Below are 14,751 nucleotides of genomic sequence, written 5' to 3'. Positions count from 1 at the left end.
GGTTGAAGGCATGGATATCTTCCAAGTACTTTTGATCAGTTGTAGTTTGTAGATGGGAATTGTATAGAAAATTACAGGAATCCTGGTCTTTTGAAGTGATGGAGTCAGCCACAACTTTGGTGGCACCCACTGGTCCCACATGAGAAAAAAATTCTGGTCAGCTTTGATGTGCTTGTCCTGTATGCTTCAAGCTTTGTCAATTGAATTCTTGTGGGAACCCATATTGTTTGCAATGGCCTTTGATAATTCTGTCCAGGGAGTGGGAATATGGGGGCATTGAGTGGATCATAATGCAAAACTGAACAACTATAGCCACAGCTCAGCTGATTCTGGCAGTGTTAGCAATGTCAACATTTCAGCGAATGCCAGCAGTGTGAATTGTGGCATCAACATTGTCATTGAATTTTTCAAGTTCGATCCACATCCACACAAAGTTATTCGTTATATAACTAAGTCAATGCTCACCTGCTCATTTCCAATCTTTCCAATACCTCCCCAATGCCCACCCAACATGAATCTGACACTGCTTTAGAACTCGCCGACCAGTCTTTGCACAGTTTGGTTGGCTGAGTCATGCATTTGGAAGCAGATGACCGGGTAGTTGTTGATGAGGGTCATGAGATTGCGTGGCTAGTGGTATGTTCTTTTTTCATCTTAATTGTTCTAATATGTTTATCTTTCAAAGTCTCAAGCACTCTAGCAGCATGGCAGGATGGCCTCGGACATTTCACCATTACTTCTATCTGCAGCCACCGAGGTCCAAGCGACCATGAACTAAGGACTTGCTCCGCAGTGGGACCATGTGCGAGACAATGATGTTCACATGAATCTTCATCCTTTCTTCCCAAAGATGGTCGGATATAGTGAGTAAGTACATATTACATGTTGTTATGACTTGGATGGTATCTGTTGGCGACGCTCAAACAGAGCATGTGTCGTCAACGGTCGAGGACGTCCTTGGGCTAGCCCAAGGTTAGGGGTCTTACTTGGCGAGGCTTTGGCAAGTAAGATTTGATGCCTATGTCCAAATCGGGTAGCTTACGTCAAGCGGGTGCTAGACGATGAGCTGTATCTGCCAAGGCTTACGACACCCGAAGGTTAATCGTAAGATCGTCGTTAATTAGAAGGACGGAAGTCCGACTAGTTAACAGGGGCTTTGCTCGTCGACAAAGTCAATGAGTAAAGATTGAGACTAAGGACTTATCCGCGAAGAGCAGATAAGAAGATAGAATATAGACTGCTGGCTAGGCAGAAAGGATCACTCTGGTGAGAGTAGGAGGTCAAGAACCAAGTAGATTCAAGTTAGGGAATATGTTACATGGTAGCAAGTTTATATAGAGGACAGGGAGCGTATTAGTGGATGATAACTCGTACTACCAAGAGAAGTAAACGGTAAAGGGCATAACCATAAAAGGAAGGCACGTTCGAGGTGAGACACGGGTGAATCCTGAACGTGCAGATAAGAAAGTAAGTCAAAGATCAGAATAAGAAGTGAAATGCGCAGGGGCACGATCGTGCAACTGCGGAGCTAAATATAAGTAGCATGTGTGACTGCGCACTGAGTCATAGATCAAGAAAGGGAAAAAGGTAAAGGGGATGTGTCGTGCATCATATCATAGGTTACCGTCCTGACGGTAAGAGCAGAGGGACTGTCCACAGGATCAGTCAGGTGGTGGAACGGAGCATGGATATGCTTCGTCAGCGAATGGATCCGGCCAGATGTACTGGCTCTGCTGAAGCGACAGGTAGAGAGCGAAAGGGAATGCGAGGATGACAAGGATGACAAAGGTAAGGTCGGGGTAAGGGTATGATGCGAGGGCTGATACGAGGAGGATTAGGAGAAAAATGGTAGGGGCCCAAGCGTCTAGATGTTCTTGTAACACATGTCATTATTACTGAACATTTTCACAGCACAATTAGAGCCTGCTCCTGCTCCTGCTCCTGCTCCTACTCCTGCTCCTGCTCCTGCTCCTGCTCCTACTCCTGCTCCTGCTCCTGCTCCTGCTCCTGCTCCTGCTCCTGCTCCTGAACCTAAACATGTACCAGCACCAGTATCTCCCAAAGTAATGTTGGTTCTGCCGATCAATACACTTGCTGGCCGGATGACCAACAAGGGCAAATGGCCTGACCACAGATCTCACAGATTAAGAGAAGATGACTCAGATGCTGAGACCAGCAGGAAGAAATGCAAGGTTCTCAAGTGAATCTCCAAAGCCATTATCTCCGATATGGAGAATGAGGATGATCAACCAACAGGGACCATTGTGATTAGACAGGTGCGTCTTGCCTTTATCATCTTCAACTCACCACTCACATTCACTTAGCCAACTAGGATGGGTGCATCTTTGCCCGCAGTGCCAACAAAGTCCAAGGTAAGTATGATGGCGACATTAGCCAATCTTATTGCTAACTTTTTGTCAGGATGCAACCAAAGAGGTAAAACAGGTGAGATTTACCTTAGATGTCTTTGATAAACACTCAACTAGCTTTAGGTGGAAGTGAGGACTAAGATTGGCCGAGTGCAGCCAAAGACGAAAGGAAAGGGAAAGGAGAAGGTCGAGAAAATTACCAAGCCAGAACAGGTGTGTTTGGGCAACTTCATTTCAGTGACCAATTACTTACCATCTCATAGTACATACCTGGCTGTCAGAGATGTGACAGCAAGCCTTGTTTGGTTGTCATTGGATGCAAGGGGCAGGTAATCAAGTCCTGCTTCAAGTGCCACGTCATGAAGGTCCAATGTGACTGACCAGAATCGGTCGATGATGTTGGTCCTGCATCAACTCGTCAGATGCCAAAGTCACATCCCTAGGCCAAAAAGCCCATCTCTATAACCACCAGAGCAGCCATGCATCAGTTTCAACCAACACTGATCTTGGTGTCTGAGGATGCTATGGATGATACTGGTCAGTAAGTTTCTGGTTCATGATGACAATATTTAGACCTATCTTTCTTTCAGATCAGGTTGTCCAAGGTAATGATGACACTGATATGCCCGATGTCACTGACCTCCAGCAGGAGACTGATATCGCTACCAAGATGGTGATTGAGCCTGAGGTGAAGGATCAACACACAGCAGGCCAGTCTGGAGCTATTGCTTTGGTTGATGACTTTCCAGCCGACCATTGGCAGAAGGAAACCAATGTCATCCCCTTGCCCATTTATCCAGCAATGCCTGCCACTGATCGCCCTTCTTCAACACCTGCACCATCCAACACTCATGAACATGTCCTTGCCCTTGCTGCTCAGGTCACTGCCATGGAAATGGCCAACCGGAATGCTGTTGCCAGGGTCAATGCGATGGAACAGGACTTCAACTCACGTATCTCCTCCATGCGTCTCAAACTTTTGGTGATGCAGCTCAATGTCAGCACCACGGTAACATTGGTCAATGGACTTGTCAGCATGGTAGAGAAGCTTCGGCAGAAGTCATTCCAAATCCATTGTTCCAACCACCGACAATGAGCTATGGCAATAGTTCCTCTGCCACAGTATTTGGCATGAGGTACTTGAACAGTATTTTTGGCCCTTTGGTTCCTCCCATCCCACAGTCGGCCAATATCGGTCAACAGTCAGCATATGGCCCATCCGCTTGTCTTGACATACAGGGCACCACATTCACTAGTGGACAAGCATCTTCCGCATCTAAACTCGCTGGTCCCTCATCCACTCCTGCTGCTGTTGGACCCCATTGCCCTGCCACATCACCTGTTTCTACCATGCGCCCCCTTCCCTAATCATCTGCAGATTATAGTTGTACCATGGAATTTATCACACATCATGATTTGGTTGACTCAATGCTCCAGTAGATCATTCAGTTGTGAATAAATAAACTTTGGCGTGAATTCCATGTATATTGATTAATTCAATTGTTGAGTATGTTAGCTATATATTATATTTTACCAGGAACATTTTGACTGAGATAATCTTGTAAAAATAAAAGCCAGTCACTTATGACCGACAAGTGGCCGTTACATATCAGTGTAGAATTTCGGCCAATCTATACATATCACCAGCAACTATTGACCAACCACCTCATCCAGCATATTCATATTTGGCCAAGGTGGTCCTGAAATATATACATCGTGTAAGATTGTCCATGAATACCGACACATTGACCAATTAGTATCCATAACTCATTTATATGCTTAGAATGTCGGCCCATCTGTATATATCATTACCACTGCCCACTCAGCCCATCTGGTTGGATCTGGTATATATTTCATCTGCTACCTACCAATGTCAATAGAAAAGTGTACACTATACACCATGGGCCCACTGTTGGTATCACATACACACTTGAGGCCAGCCCACCGGTTGCTATCAGATATATGCTTGAGACCGTCCCATCTGCTCATATCAGGTACACATTTTATACACTAATCACCAAAGTACATAAAAAAGTGTACACTTATCTACTATACCCTAAATCACATACTATGGGCCCACTGTGGGTATCACATACGTACTTCACCAGCCCACCTGTTGGTATTGGATATGCACTTGAGATCGGCCCATCTGCTTATATCAGGTACATAATTTATACACTAACCACCAAAGTCAATGAAAAAGTGTACACTTATTGACTATACCACATACTATGGGCCTACTGTTGGTATCACATACACACTTGACATTGGCCCACCTGTATTTAACACAACAATACATTGATGGATCCACATGGGCTGGCCTGTGTAGAACAGGGATATTTCAACCTTGGCTGTATGTATTATACAAGGATAAAGTGACTGCAGTATGTGAAAGAGTCGTGGGAAAAAATTACGAAGCTCTAAGTCAAAGAGCTTGAAAGACCAGTTCTTGCTGATGATAATAATCTGTGATTGCCAGTCGCATAACTTCAAGAGTCTGGACCTCCACCAAAGTTAGTGTTTGGGGATTGTGAAGAACATGTATCAGAAGTGGAATATATGAATGTGAGGTCTTCTTGAACTGAAAAGTAGTCAGCAATCCTAGCCAAATACAGTTGTAATATTAACAGTTTACCTGTTTGGTTCCATAGGGAATGAAAATGATTTCGCCAGCTTTAAAATAGAAGTTAGGAAGGCAAGCTGGCTTTGACTAATAAACAAACATTCACAGTCACTTGCCTAAGCCACAGCTCATTTTAAAACATGCTAACACTCACTTTAGAAATCGTCTGAGCCTTAGGCCTGCTGTGAGATTGAGAAGCAGACTTTAGTCCTTGGTTGGCTTCGCTATTTGCCTTCCTAGCATCATCTATTTGGCTGCTGGTCTGTCATTTGCACTTTGGAGTCATATGAAAAATTAAAGAGAAAAAAGAAAGATAAACAAGTGATTGGTGATAGAAGAGACAGTAGTAAAATTTAAGTGAGCTGTAGATTCTTGTGGTACAAAAGTGCTCAGTCATGACCAAATTCAACCACATCACCTGTCATGTGATCTGTGGCTGTAAATACTGTACACTTAAAACTTAATATTGTCAATTTCAAGCCAGTCTCCTTGCTTGTATATTGAGAGTTTAGGTACTATAATTGTAGTTAGCTATTAGAGCTATTGTGATACCCAATACTACTGGTATCACTATCTGTGTCACTACTAGATCCAACATCAGTATTGGTAAGCTTCAAAAGCCTGAACATAACACCAAGTGCTCGACACCATTTTATTGCCCTAGGTTGCCAAATAAAATCAGGCAAGGAGATGCATAATTCCTTGGTCCTCTGTCGTCCTGACCGAAGAATTTCATGAGAGAGATATACATCATCATCTCATTCATGTAGAAAAACACCAAATCCTTCTGGAATGTGCCCTGCCTCTCGTACTTGAGCAAGAGCTTGATGAAAAGTGTGAAGAGTAGCAGAGTTGAATGGACTGGCATGCTTTGGAACATGAACAGGCTTATATGGAAATGAGCATCATGATCAGCAGCAATAAGCTGAGGAAGCTTTTGTAGATCTTCTGTTTTGACACCTGGATCCTCAAAATCATCGATGTCTTCCCACTCCTCCTCTGATTCTTTGTCATCTGTTTCTCCATCAGTAGATCCAGAAGCTGAGTATACCTCATCTGAGGGGTGACCTGCTCCAGTTTGATGGGGTGCACGATGTAGAAAGCTGATCTCTGCTGGGCTCAGCAGAAATTGTACTACCTAGACAACAAATATTTAGGTAGATCTTAGCACGACCTAGTCTGCTATACTTGCAGCACAAGTGCATTTGATCCTAAAGGGATTGCTAATTGGTATTAGTAGTAAAAATGTGTCAGTAATGCAAATAACAAAATGTCCGATGCTGCGAAACGATGTCTGAAGGTAATCTGATGATTTCTGAAGGTACTTATCCAATGTCTGAAGCCAAAGTGCGATGTCCAAGATTTCAGACTTTCGGACTTCATGATAATAGATCAGAAACTTTATAACGAGTGTCGGATTGCGAGCGGTATGCACAAGTATAATGAGTGACGGAGTATGATGGTGAACAAATGGTAATATTTTGAAATGCAACTAAGAACTAAGAGAATATTCTGGGTGATCCGCAGAGTCGGGAAACTGCTCCTAACTACTGGATGATGATTGCTACGGGTCACTACAGAGTATTTTTACGTAAGTACATAGAAATTCGGAAAACTACAGGTGAAGATAGTAGTGATATATTTCGGGTCCGATGTCCTATGTAATAAGACACGAGGTGCTGCAGACATGTAATAACATGGTCCGAATGTCAGAAAACATGCACGGGAATGACTACACACCTAGTGAGGCTAGTTTGGATGGACAGGACACGGAATGGACAAGTGCGCACGAAGTGCGATCGGCCGATGCGATGTCCGAAGGTCCGATGCGGAGTGGCTCGGACATGTGCGAAAGTGCATTGGACATGTGCACATATGTTTTGGGTGTTGACGTGAGTATGGAAATACGTGGTTTTGAGCCCAACGCCGCAACAATTGCTACAATGATGCATAGGCTTGCCTACAGTTCCATAGTACTATCTGATGATGTCAGGATGGATTTCTTCACAATCGTCAGCATACAGCCTATGTTCAAGCTGGTCCATGAGCCTCATATCCTAATGGCCACAAAACCAAAATTCCTCTATTTAGCTGATCATGTTTGAGATATGAGACAACATATATTTGAGCTCTAATTATGTCCCTCTCCCAAGATAGAATGTGCATTCTATTCAGCTTAAAATATGCAACAGTCAGACTCAATCTCTTCAAGGAAAAGCTCATGTAATAGCCAGAGATGCTGAGCATAAAACACATCTAGTCCATGAAGCCTCTCAAGCCAATAGAGAAATGCATGCCACATGCGAGCAAATTGGGTCCCAACTTCAACCTAGGACCATTCAATCCTGATGTTGTGAGTGTTACGACTTGGATGGTATCTGTTGGCGACGCTCAAACAGAGCTTGTGTCGTCAACGGTCGAGGACGTCCTTGGGCTAGCCCAAGGTTAGGGGTCGTACTTGGCGTGTCTTCGGCAAGTACGATTTGACGCCTATGTCCAAATCGGGTAGCTTATGTCACGCGGTTGCGAGACGATAAGCTATATCGGCCTAGGCTTACGACACCCGAAGGTTAATCGTAAGGATCGTCGTTAATTAGAAGGACAGAAGTCCGACTAGTTAACAGGGGCTTTGCTCGTCGACGAAGTCGATGAGTAAAGGTCGAGACTATAGGCTTATCCACGAGGAGCAGATAAGAAGATAGAATATAGACTGCTGGCGAGGCAGAAGGATCACTCTGGTGAGAGTAGGAGGTCAAGAACCAAGTAGATTCAAGTTAAGGAATATGGTACATGGTAGCAAGTTTATATAGAGGACAGGAGACGTATTAGTGGATGATAACTCGTACTACCGGGAGAGGCAATCGGTAAAGGGTATGACTATAACAGGAAGGCACGTTCGGTCGAGGTAGAACGTGCTAGATAAGAAGATGAGTCAAAGATCGAAATAAGAAGTGAAACGCGCAGAGGCACGATCGTGCAGCTGCGGATCTAAGTATAAGTCGCATGTGCGACTGCGCACCGAGTCAGAGATTAGGAAAGGGAATAGGGCAAAGGGGATGCGTCGTGCATCGTGTCATAGGTTACCGTCCAGACGGTAAGGGCAAGGGGACTATCCACAGGATCAGTCAGGTGGTGAAACGGAGCATGGGTATGCTTCGTCAGCGAAAGGGTCCGACCAGATGTACTGGCTCTGCTGAAGCGACAGGTAGAGGGCGAAAGGGAATGCGAGGATGACAAGGATGACAAGGGTAAGGTCGGGGTAAGGGTATGATGCGAGGGCTGATACGAGGAGGATTAGGAGAAAAATGGTAGGGACCCAAGTGTCTAGATGTTCTTGTAACAGTGAGTTGATCTAAATGAGGGACAGATTTTAACTAGACCAATGCAAACAATAAAAGTGTTTTTACTTACGATCCCCACATAAAGCATCAGCAAACTACAAATTTTGTGACAGACCATACAAGGTGTCACAAGACATCACAGATCTTACAAGCTTGACAGACATATAATAAAATATTACACCAATGCTTCTAAGCTTATTATAGTCTCTACTAGTGTCCTTAACCTACTATATGTCATTGTAATAACTGAAGATATAGTTGAAATATGTACCATTAACTTGATTGAACCTCCAATAAATACTAAAAGTGCAATATCTCCCGATCCTGTAGACCACATTTGATGAATGTTGGATCATATTGAAGCCCTGATTTTGCTGCATACACCAGGATATAAAGTAAACAAAGTGTTCAAAAAATGGCTGAGATATATCCTAATCTTTATTGTACAAGGTCTATCATCCCCAAGTGAAACAGGATTTATATATATTAAATATAGTTTATCATTCAATTACATTTGGATTGAGCTACTGTACTAGAATTTATGTAGTGGTGAATAGTGGTGGTGTAGTGATAATTGAGTGGACTGACTTAGTGAAATTTTCGCATTTTTGTCATGTGGCTTTTGGTATATATATTTAATATTGTTAGGATACATAACTGATCTTGTGGCCTAGTGGTAATCATGCTGTACATATATTTGCTTGAAGGATTGAGTTCAATCCCTGCCAATTGCAAAATATAATGTGTGAAGTTGATCATGTGATGTGATATGTTATATAATGTTAATCTTTTGGCATGTGTTCTCCGAAATTCACAAGCCCCACAAGCTTTACAGGCTGTACAAGGTGGCCTTTTAAACTGTTTATCTGTATACTGTTTATGTGTATTTACTACTACTGGTGCAGATGGTTAGTATCTGTTTGTAAACTGTTTACTTCCTCATGACACAATGCTAGAATGATGACTACTCAAGGAGCCTTGACAGATGTCAGATTATAGATATCATATGTCCCGAGACACATCAGGCTTGCTGTCCAACCAGCGACAATGTAGACCCGAAATGATAATTTTAACATGAGTGCAAATATGGGAAGATATCCAGGATCTGCACCTCCTACCATAATCTTGCACTGAATGTCACCCAGCACTCTGCCTTGAGTGGTTCCGTAACCTTGACAACGATGGATACACCCAAGCAAAAATAATTTTTAAACATTTCATTGCACGCTATGAGCTTGCAACACCAGAAGTGGTTCCTACTGCATCTCACATGCCTCCACCATCAACTTCTCCTGATGAAGATTCTTTTCTTTCGTCACTGATTAATTTGTGTTCTGATGGCAAATCCCACACAACGTCAACAGTACCCATCCAGTCCGAGTTCAAGCGCTATGCCATCCTTGCACAGGGTGCCAAGGACCCAAATGCCTTGAGCATGCCTCTTATATGGTGGAAGGTACATTTTTTTCTTATTTCAGACTTGAAAAACTAGTTGACTATCTACGAAGGACCATTCTCATGAATTTCTGACTCTCTCTTGTATTGCGCATGATGTCCTTGCCATTCCAGGTGCCATTTCTCCTGTCGAGCAGCTCTTTTCAAAGTCATGCCACTTGTGTACTGACCAGTAGTCTTCCCTTGCTGCAGCCACCATGATACAGTTGATGTGTGTGAAGCTATGGATATTGACCCTCTGTCTTTTATATGTAACTCATTTAGTATATAGGATTGGTCTCGCTTGCTGTACTCCATGGCAAGTGTAGTCAGCATCCTGATCTGTTGACTTATGTTAATAATGTCATTGATAAGGCTGTAAATGACCGCAAGGGGGTCAGGGTGAGTTTCTCCTTCTCTCAATTCAATATATATATCTAATAAGCTGGATAGCCTGATCATGGGGGGAGCTGATTCGGTTTGGCTGGAATGCAGGTCCCTGTCATGCACATGTCTTTGGTCTGGTGAATAACCTTACCAATAGAAGCTGGCAATGACTGCAAGGCAGCAGAAGGACTCCCATGCCTTAGGAATTTTGGCTTTGAGCTTGAATTTGCTGGTCACTAGTCTCCCTGCTGAGGTCAGTACATCATGTATTGCAGCAATTGATGAGGCAGGCTTGCCTTCTACGATAATCAAAGGCAATGACTCTGGTGAGTATCTTACATATAATCTCTGTGCTATTATATGAACTCATATATCTAGACTCCGGGTATACCCTGGACTTATCTAATGGTCCTCTCTACTTTTCGACAGCAGAGCGGGTTCCCTCTGAGGGATACATATCACAAAACTACGAGGTGTGAGTAGGTTGCATTTTATTAGTAGTGTTGCTTCTGATGTCACTTCTAGCCCCATCCACACAGATCAACTCTATGCCTCATATGCAATGAACTGGGTTACTCTCCATAGTATTGTGGATCCTGAGCAGTGCCAGCTTCATGGTGATTGTAGCTCTGGTGGGAATGATGTTGATGTCTCACTTCAAGTGGTGGTGAAATGTGCCACTGACACAGTCATGGTGATTTTGTCTCTCATTGTGATTCAAGCATTTTTGCTGATAATATATCTGACAGAGCATGCAACCAAAGTTCAAGCATGGTACAACCCTTGCTCAAGAGGGTGTCTGCAGACAAGGAACTGCGATTAATTTTTCAAGGCATATCAAAAATACATTTGACAAGGCAATTGCAATCGAAGGTGATGTAAAGGCAATGGTGACTCAACTTGTAGAGGAGAAAAATGTTAGCATTCAACTTCAACACCATAATTAGATTTCCCTTTTTGTATTGGACTCTTTACATATGGCTTATAGTTTCTTTGTCTTTGTTTGTTTGTACCTCAGCATCTTTGTCCATAACGATGAGGTATGTTCGATGTATCCTGCACACCGCTCTCATCTCACACTATTTTGTCTTTAGATCTTGTTTCTAGGTACTTGGAATATTAGTGTCTTTGTCCATAATGCTGAGATCTTGTTTCTAGTTTCACTGTTAACAGGTTACGAGCCCCAGTTCATTCTGAACCCTCACTCAAAACTATCAAACAGAATCTCTATCTGTGTTAGCCCACCACTCTTATTACCAATCTTATCATACTCCTCCACCACAGCAGCATTACTATGGGGAAATTTGATCACATTCCCAAGTTGTTGGGATTGAAGAACTACGTCAGATGGTCGACAAAGATGCAATATGCACTCGCATGCGAAGACCTATGGTGCCACGTTAATACGAATCCCGATCCTATGGACATTCTCGGTCTTCCTTCTGTCCTGCCCGTCCCTGTTGATCCAGCAAATGTCACCGCTGCTGAGCAGACACTTATGCATGAATGGCTCCTAAACAACATTAAAGCCAAGGATCTCATTACACATCACATCAGTCCATCTGTAGGAGTGCTGGTATTGCGAGCACACACAGTCACATCCCGTATGGTGTGGCAGATACTCACGGAGCGTTTCGACTGCATGGACACCCGTGCCCAATATCAACTTCATCAATGACTTGATGCCTTACACATGAAAGACTCGGCCGATGCCACTGATTATGTTGGTCAATATGCAGTGCTTTGCAAGCGCCTTTGTGACTCCGGGGCTGCTCTTCGTGATAGTGACGCCATCTACAGCTTGTTAATTGGACTTCCGCAGATGCCTATATGGCAACAATTTAAGTCAATGCTTGAACAGTGTATGCATGACGAAGTCATGATGGCAGCAGCGGGCACAGCCTCAATCTTCACAGTCGAAAGCTGTATCTCTTGCATCACAGCTGAGGCTGCACAATACGTACATACTAAGGCCATTCATTCAAGACCAGGTTCTGAGTATGCTAATGCAGCCTCCTCCAATTCAACCACCCCCAGTACCAATCCAATCACCGGTCTCTGCAAGCACCGTCACAATCCAGACAGTGTCTTTTGCACCATGCCTGGTTGTCATAAAGGCAACCACGATCATGCACATTGTTATGGTAAGGGGGGTGGAATGGAGGGGCAAGCGCCCTGGTTGAAGAATAAGAGGAGAGAGACAGCTGTTGCAGCGGCTGCGACCACCTCTGCCCCCACACCTACTCCTGCTCCTGCAGCGCCTGCTATCGCAGCAGCAGTGACTGGACTTAGCAGTTTGATGGCTGACATGTCCTTCACATCAGTCTCTGAAATTGTCGATGATGTATCCTGCCTCACCTCCCTGCCATTCTCTACCATACTCGACTCCGGGATGACTGTAACTCTCGTCAAGGACAAGAGGCTTTTCCACACCTACACAATGGAGGTATTGGTCCCTGTTCGCACTGCAAACCACGGGACACTGGAGACGACCAGATGAGGGACCTGCATGGCCTGGCTGAGCATCAGACAGCACCGACTTCACATCAAATGATCAAATTGTTTGCACGTGCCAAACACAATGCTCAACCTACTTTCTGTCAGCTGCATGGACGCGAAAGGGTGGGATGTGAACTTCAAGTCAAATATGACCTGTGAACTTGCGCACAATGGAAATCTTCTCGGCGCTATCCCAGCAATGGGGAAACTGTATGTGTTAGATCTTGAATTCATATTGCCCATGTCACCATTGCCCATCTCCTCTCAAGAACTGGAATTGTCTGCTTTTGTGCACATTCCCCTCACACTCGACTTATGGCATGCGCATATAGGGCACATTGGCAAAGAGGCCGTTATGCGTCTTGGTCATGTCGCGAAGGGTATCACAATTGATTCTGTGACCCCCTTATTGCACTGTGAGTCATGTATCATGGGGAAACATCCACAGCAGGCTTTCCCTTCCTCTGAGACACAACAAGCCTCCACCTTTCTGGATCTTGTCCACAGCGACATCTGCAGACCAATCCCTACCATCACGCCCCACGGCAAGCACTGCTTCATCATCTTCCTTGACGATCACATGCACACCCTCGACTTACAGTTATTAGCTTCGAAAGATCAAGCACTTGATGCTTGGCGGTCTTTAAGAGCTCATTGGGAGAACATGTCAGGTGCACGAGTGAAGAGTTTTTGCAGTGATAATGGGGGGGAATTCATTAATGAGGCTTTCACTGCTGCACCTGGAGGAAACTGGAGTCCAGTGTCAACGCTCTGCCCCCTATGCTTATCAGCAGAACGGTAAGGCAGAGAGGGTGATGCGTACAATTGAAGGTCGTATGTATGTGATGCTGGACTTTGCATGTTTGCCTCCTAGGACTCTGGGGGGAGGCCACTCTCACCGCATGTTATCTGTTCAACTGAACTGAGTCCCGTGCCCTTCCTTCAGGGAAAACTCCCTATGAGATGTTACATGGCGTTCAACACAATCTTGCTCACCTTCGTGTGTTCGGCACACGCTGCTTTGTGCGAATCCCGCCAGAACTACAACAGAAATTGGGTCCTCAATCACAAGAAGCCATCTTTATGGGCTATCCACCTGGAGTTAAGGCATGGAGATGTTGCGATACTGCTACGGGCGCATTCTTCAATTCTCGAGACATTATCTTTGACAAGGGTTTCACCAACTGCTCCTTTTTGGACAGTGATGACAAAGATGATGGTCTTGCAGCTCGCCCCATGCACAGACCTGCAGTCACTCCTCCAGCCGCTCCTCCACCTATTGACCCTCCTCATACCACCATCATTCGTCGGTCTGGAAGGATTCCTGTGCACACGGAAAAGGGTCAGTCTTACAAAGATCACATCATTGCTGACAAAGCATGTCTCAGTCATCAATGTGAGATTTGTGCGGCGCAAATCAATGGCGTTGTGCCTCCCGTCAGCAAAATTGATACCATCAACCCTCCCATTGTCAACCCACCAATGCCGATGCCTGACCCACCAGCTCCAGAGGTGCCTGATCTGGATGCAATCATTCCAGACAACAATGAAGTTGGTTTCTCGCAAGTCATTGCCAACCTCATTGTCGTTGAGGTGGTCCTACTGTCCGTGTGCAGCGACACTCATCGTAATCCGCTGGCACCTAGCTACGACTTGCGCATCCCACCGGCTACATACAACGAGGCATTGAGATGACTGGACTGCGATCACTGGCTCGCAGCTATGGGAAAAGAAATGAATTTGATGTCAGAAATGAATGTATACGAACTCGTACCTCTACCCACGAACTGAAGAGCCATTGGGTGCCATTGGGTGCTTGAATTCAAGGAGGACCGGCTCTGACAGTGCACGTCTCATAGCTCATCTTCTCTCCTCACTCTATGGGCTGAAACAAGCCACGTACAATTGGTACGAACTACTGCGAGAGGTTCTTCAACACCTCAGGTTCCTTCAGTGCGAGGCAGACTACGCCGTTTTTATATTTGACCATGTCGATGGAGATGGAATGCGAGTCATCTGTATTATTGCCTGGCATGTCAACAATGGGCTCGCGGGTTCCAACAATTGTGTGTTTCTCAATCGCACGAAGTCACAGATC

At 44.6% G+C, this 14,751-nt stretch overlaps 3 protein-coding genes across 3 annotated transcripts; all 3 read left to right on the top strand.

Moving 5' to 3' along the window:
• Positions 1 to 2,228: 2,228 nt before the first annotated feature.
• On the top strand, positions 2,229 to 3,737 carry EDB93DRAFT_1255920 (uncharacterized protein; the record flags this gene model as incomplete). The annotated part of the gene is made up of 7 exons (XM_041453863.1): positions 2,229 to 2,276; positions 2,325 to 2,372; positions 2,422 to 2,445; positions 2,493 to 2,582; positions 2,813 to 2,906; positions 2,960 to 3,366; positions 3,405 to 3,737. 7 exons carry the CDS (start codon positions 2,229 to 2,231, stop codon positions 3,735 to 3,737), a joined length of 1,044 nt encoding a protein of 347 aa, XP_041302097.1.
• Positions 3,738 to 9,603: 5,866 nt separating this feature from the next.
• EDB93DRAFT_1255918 (uncharacterized protein) lies at positions 9,604 to 11,101 on the top strand (the record flags this gene model as incomplete). Its single annotated transcript, XM_041453862.1, has 5 exons — positions 9,604 to 9,789; positions 10,312 to 10,480; positions 10,533 to 10,629; positions 10,680 to 10,848; positions 10,904 to 11,101. The coding sequence occupies 5 exons, from the start codon at positions 9,604 to 9,606 to the stop codon at positions 11,099 to 11,101; spliced, it is 819 nt and encodes a 272-aa protein (XP_041302096.1).
• A 413-nt stretch (positions 11,102 to 11,514) lies between these two features.
• Positions 11,515 to 12,654, top strand: EDB93DRAFT_1255917 (uncharacterized protein; the record flags this gene model as incomplete). The annotated part of the gene is made up of 2 exons (XM_041453861.1): positions 11,515 to 11,806; positions 11,855 to 12,654. 2 exons carry the CDS (start codon positions 11,515 to 11,517, stop codon positions 12,652 to 12,654), a joined length of 1,092 nt encoding a protein of 363 aa, XP_041302095.1.
• Positions 12,655 to 14,751: the final 2,097 nt, after the last annotated feature.

Source organism: Suillus bovinus (assembly GCF_016758785.1).
Source record: "Suillus bovinus strain UH-Sbo-P2 chromosome Unknown EDB93scaffold_105, whole genome shotgun sequence".
Taxonomy (NCBI): Eukaryota; Fungi; Basidiomycota; class Agaricomycetes; order Boletales; family Suillaceae; genus Suillus; species Suillus bovinus.
This window is presented reverse-complemented; position numbering and strand designations above follow the sequence as displayed.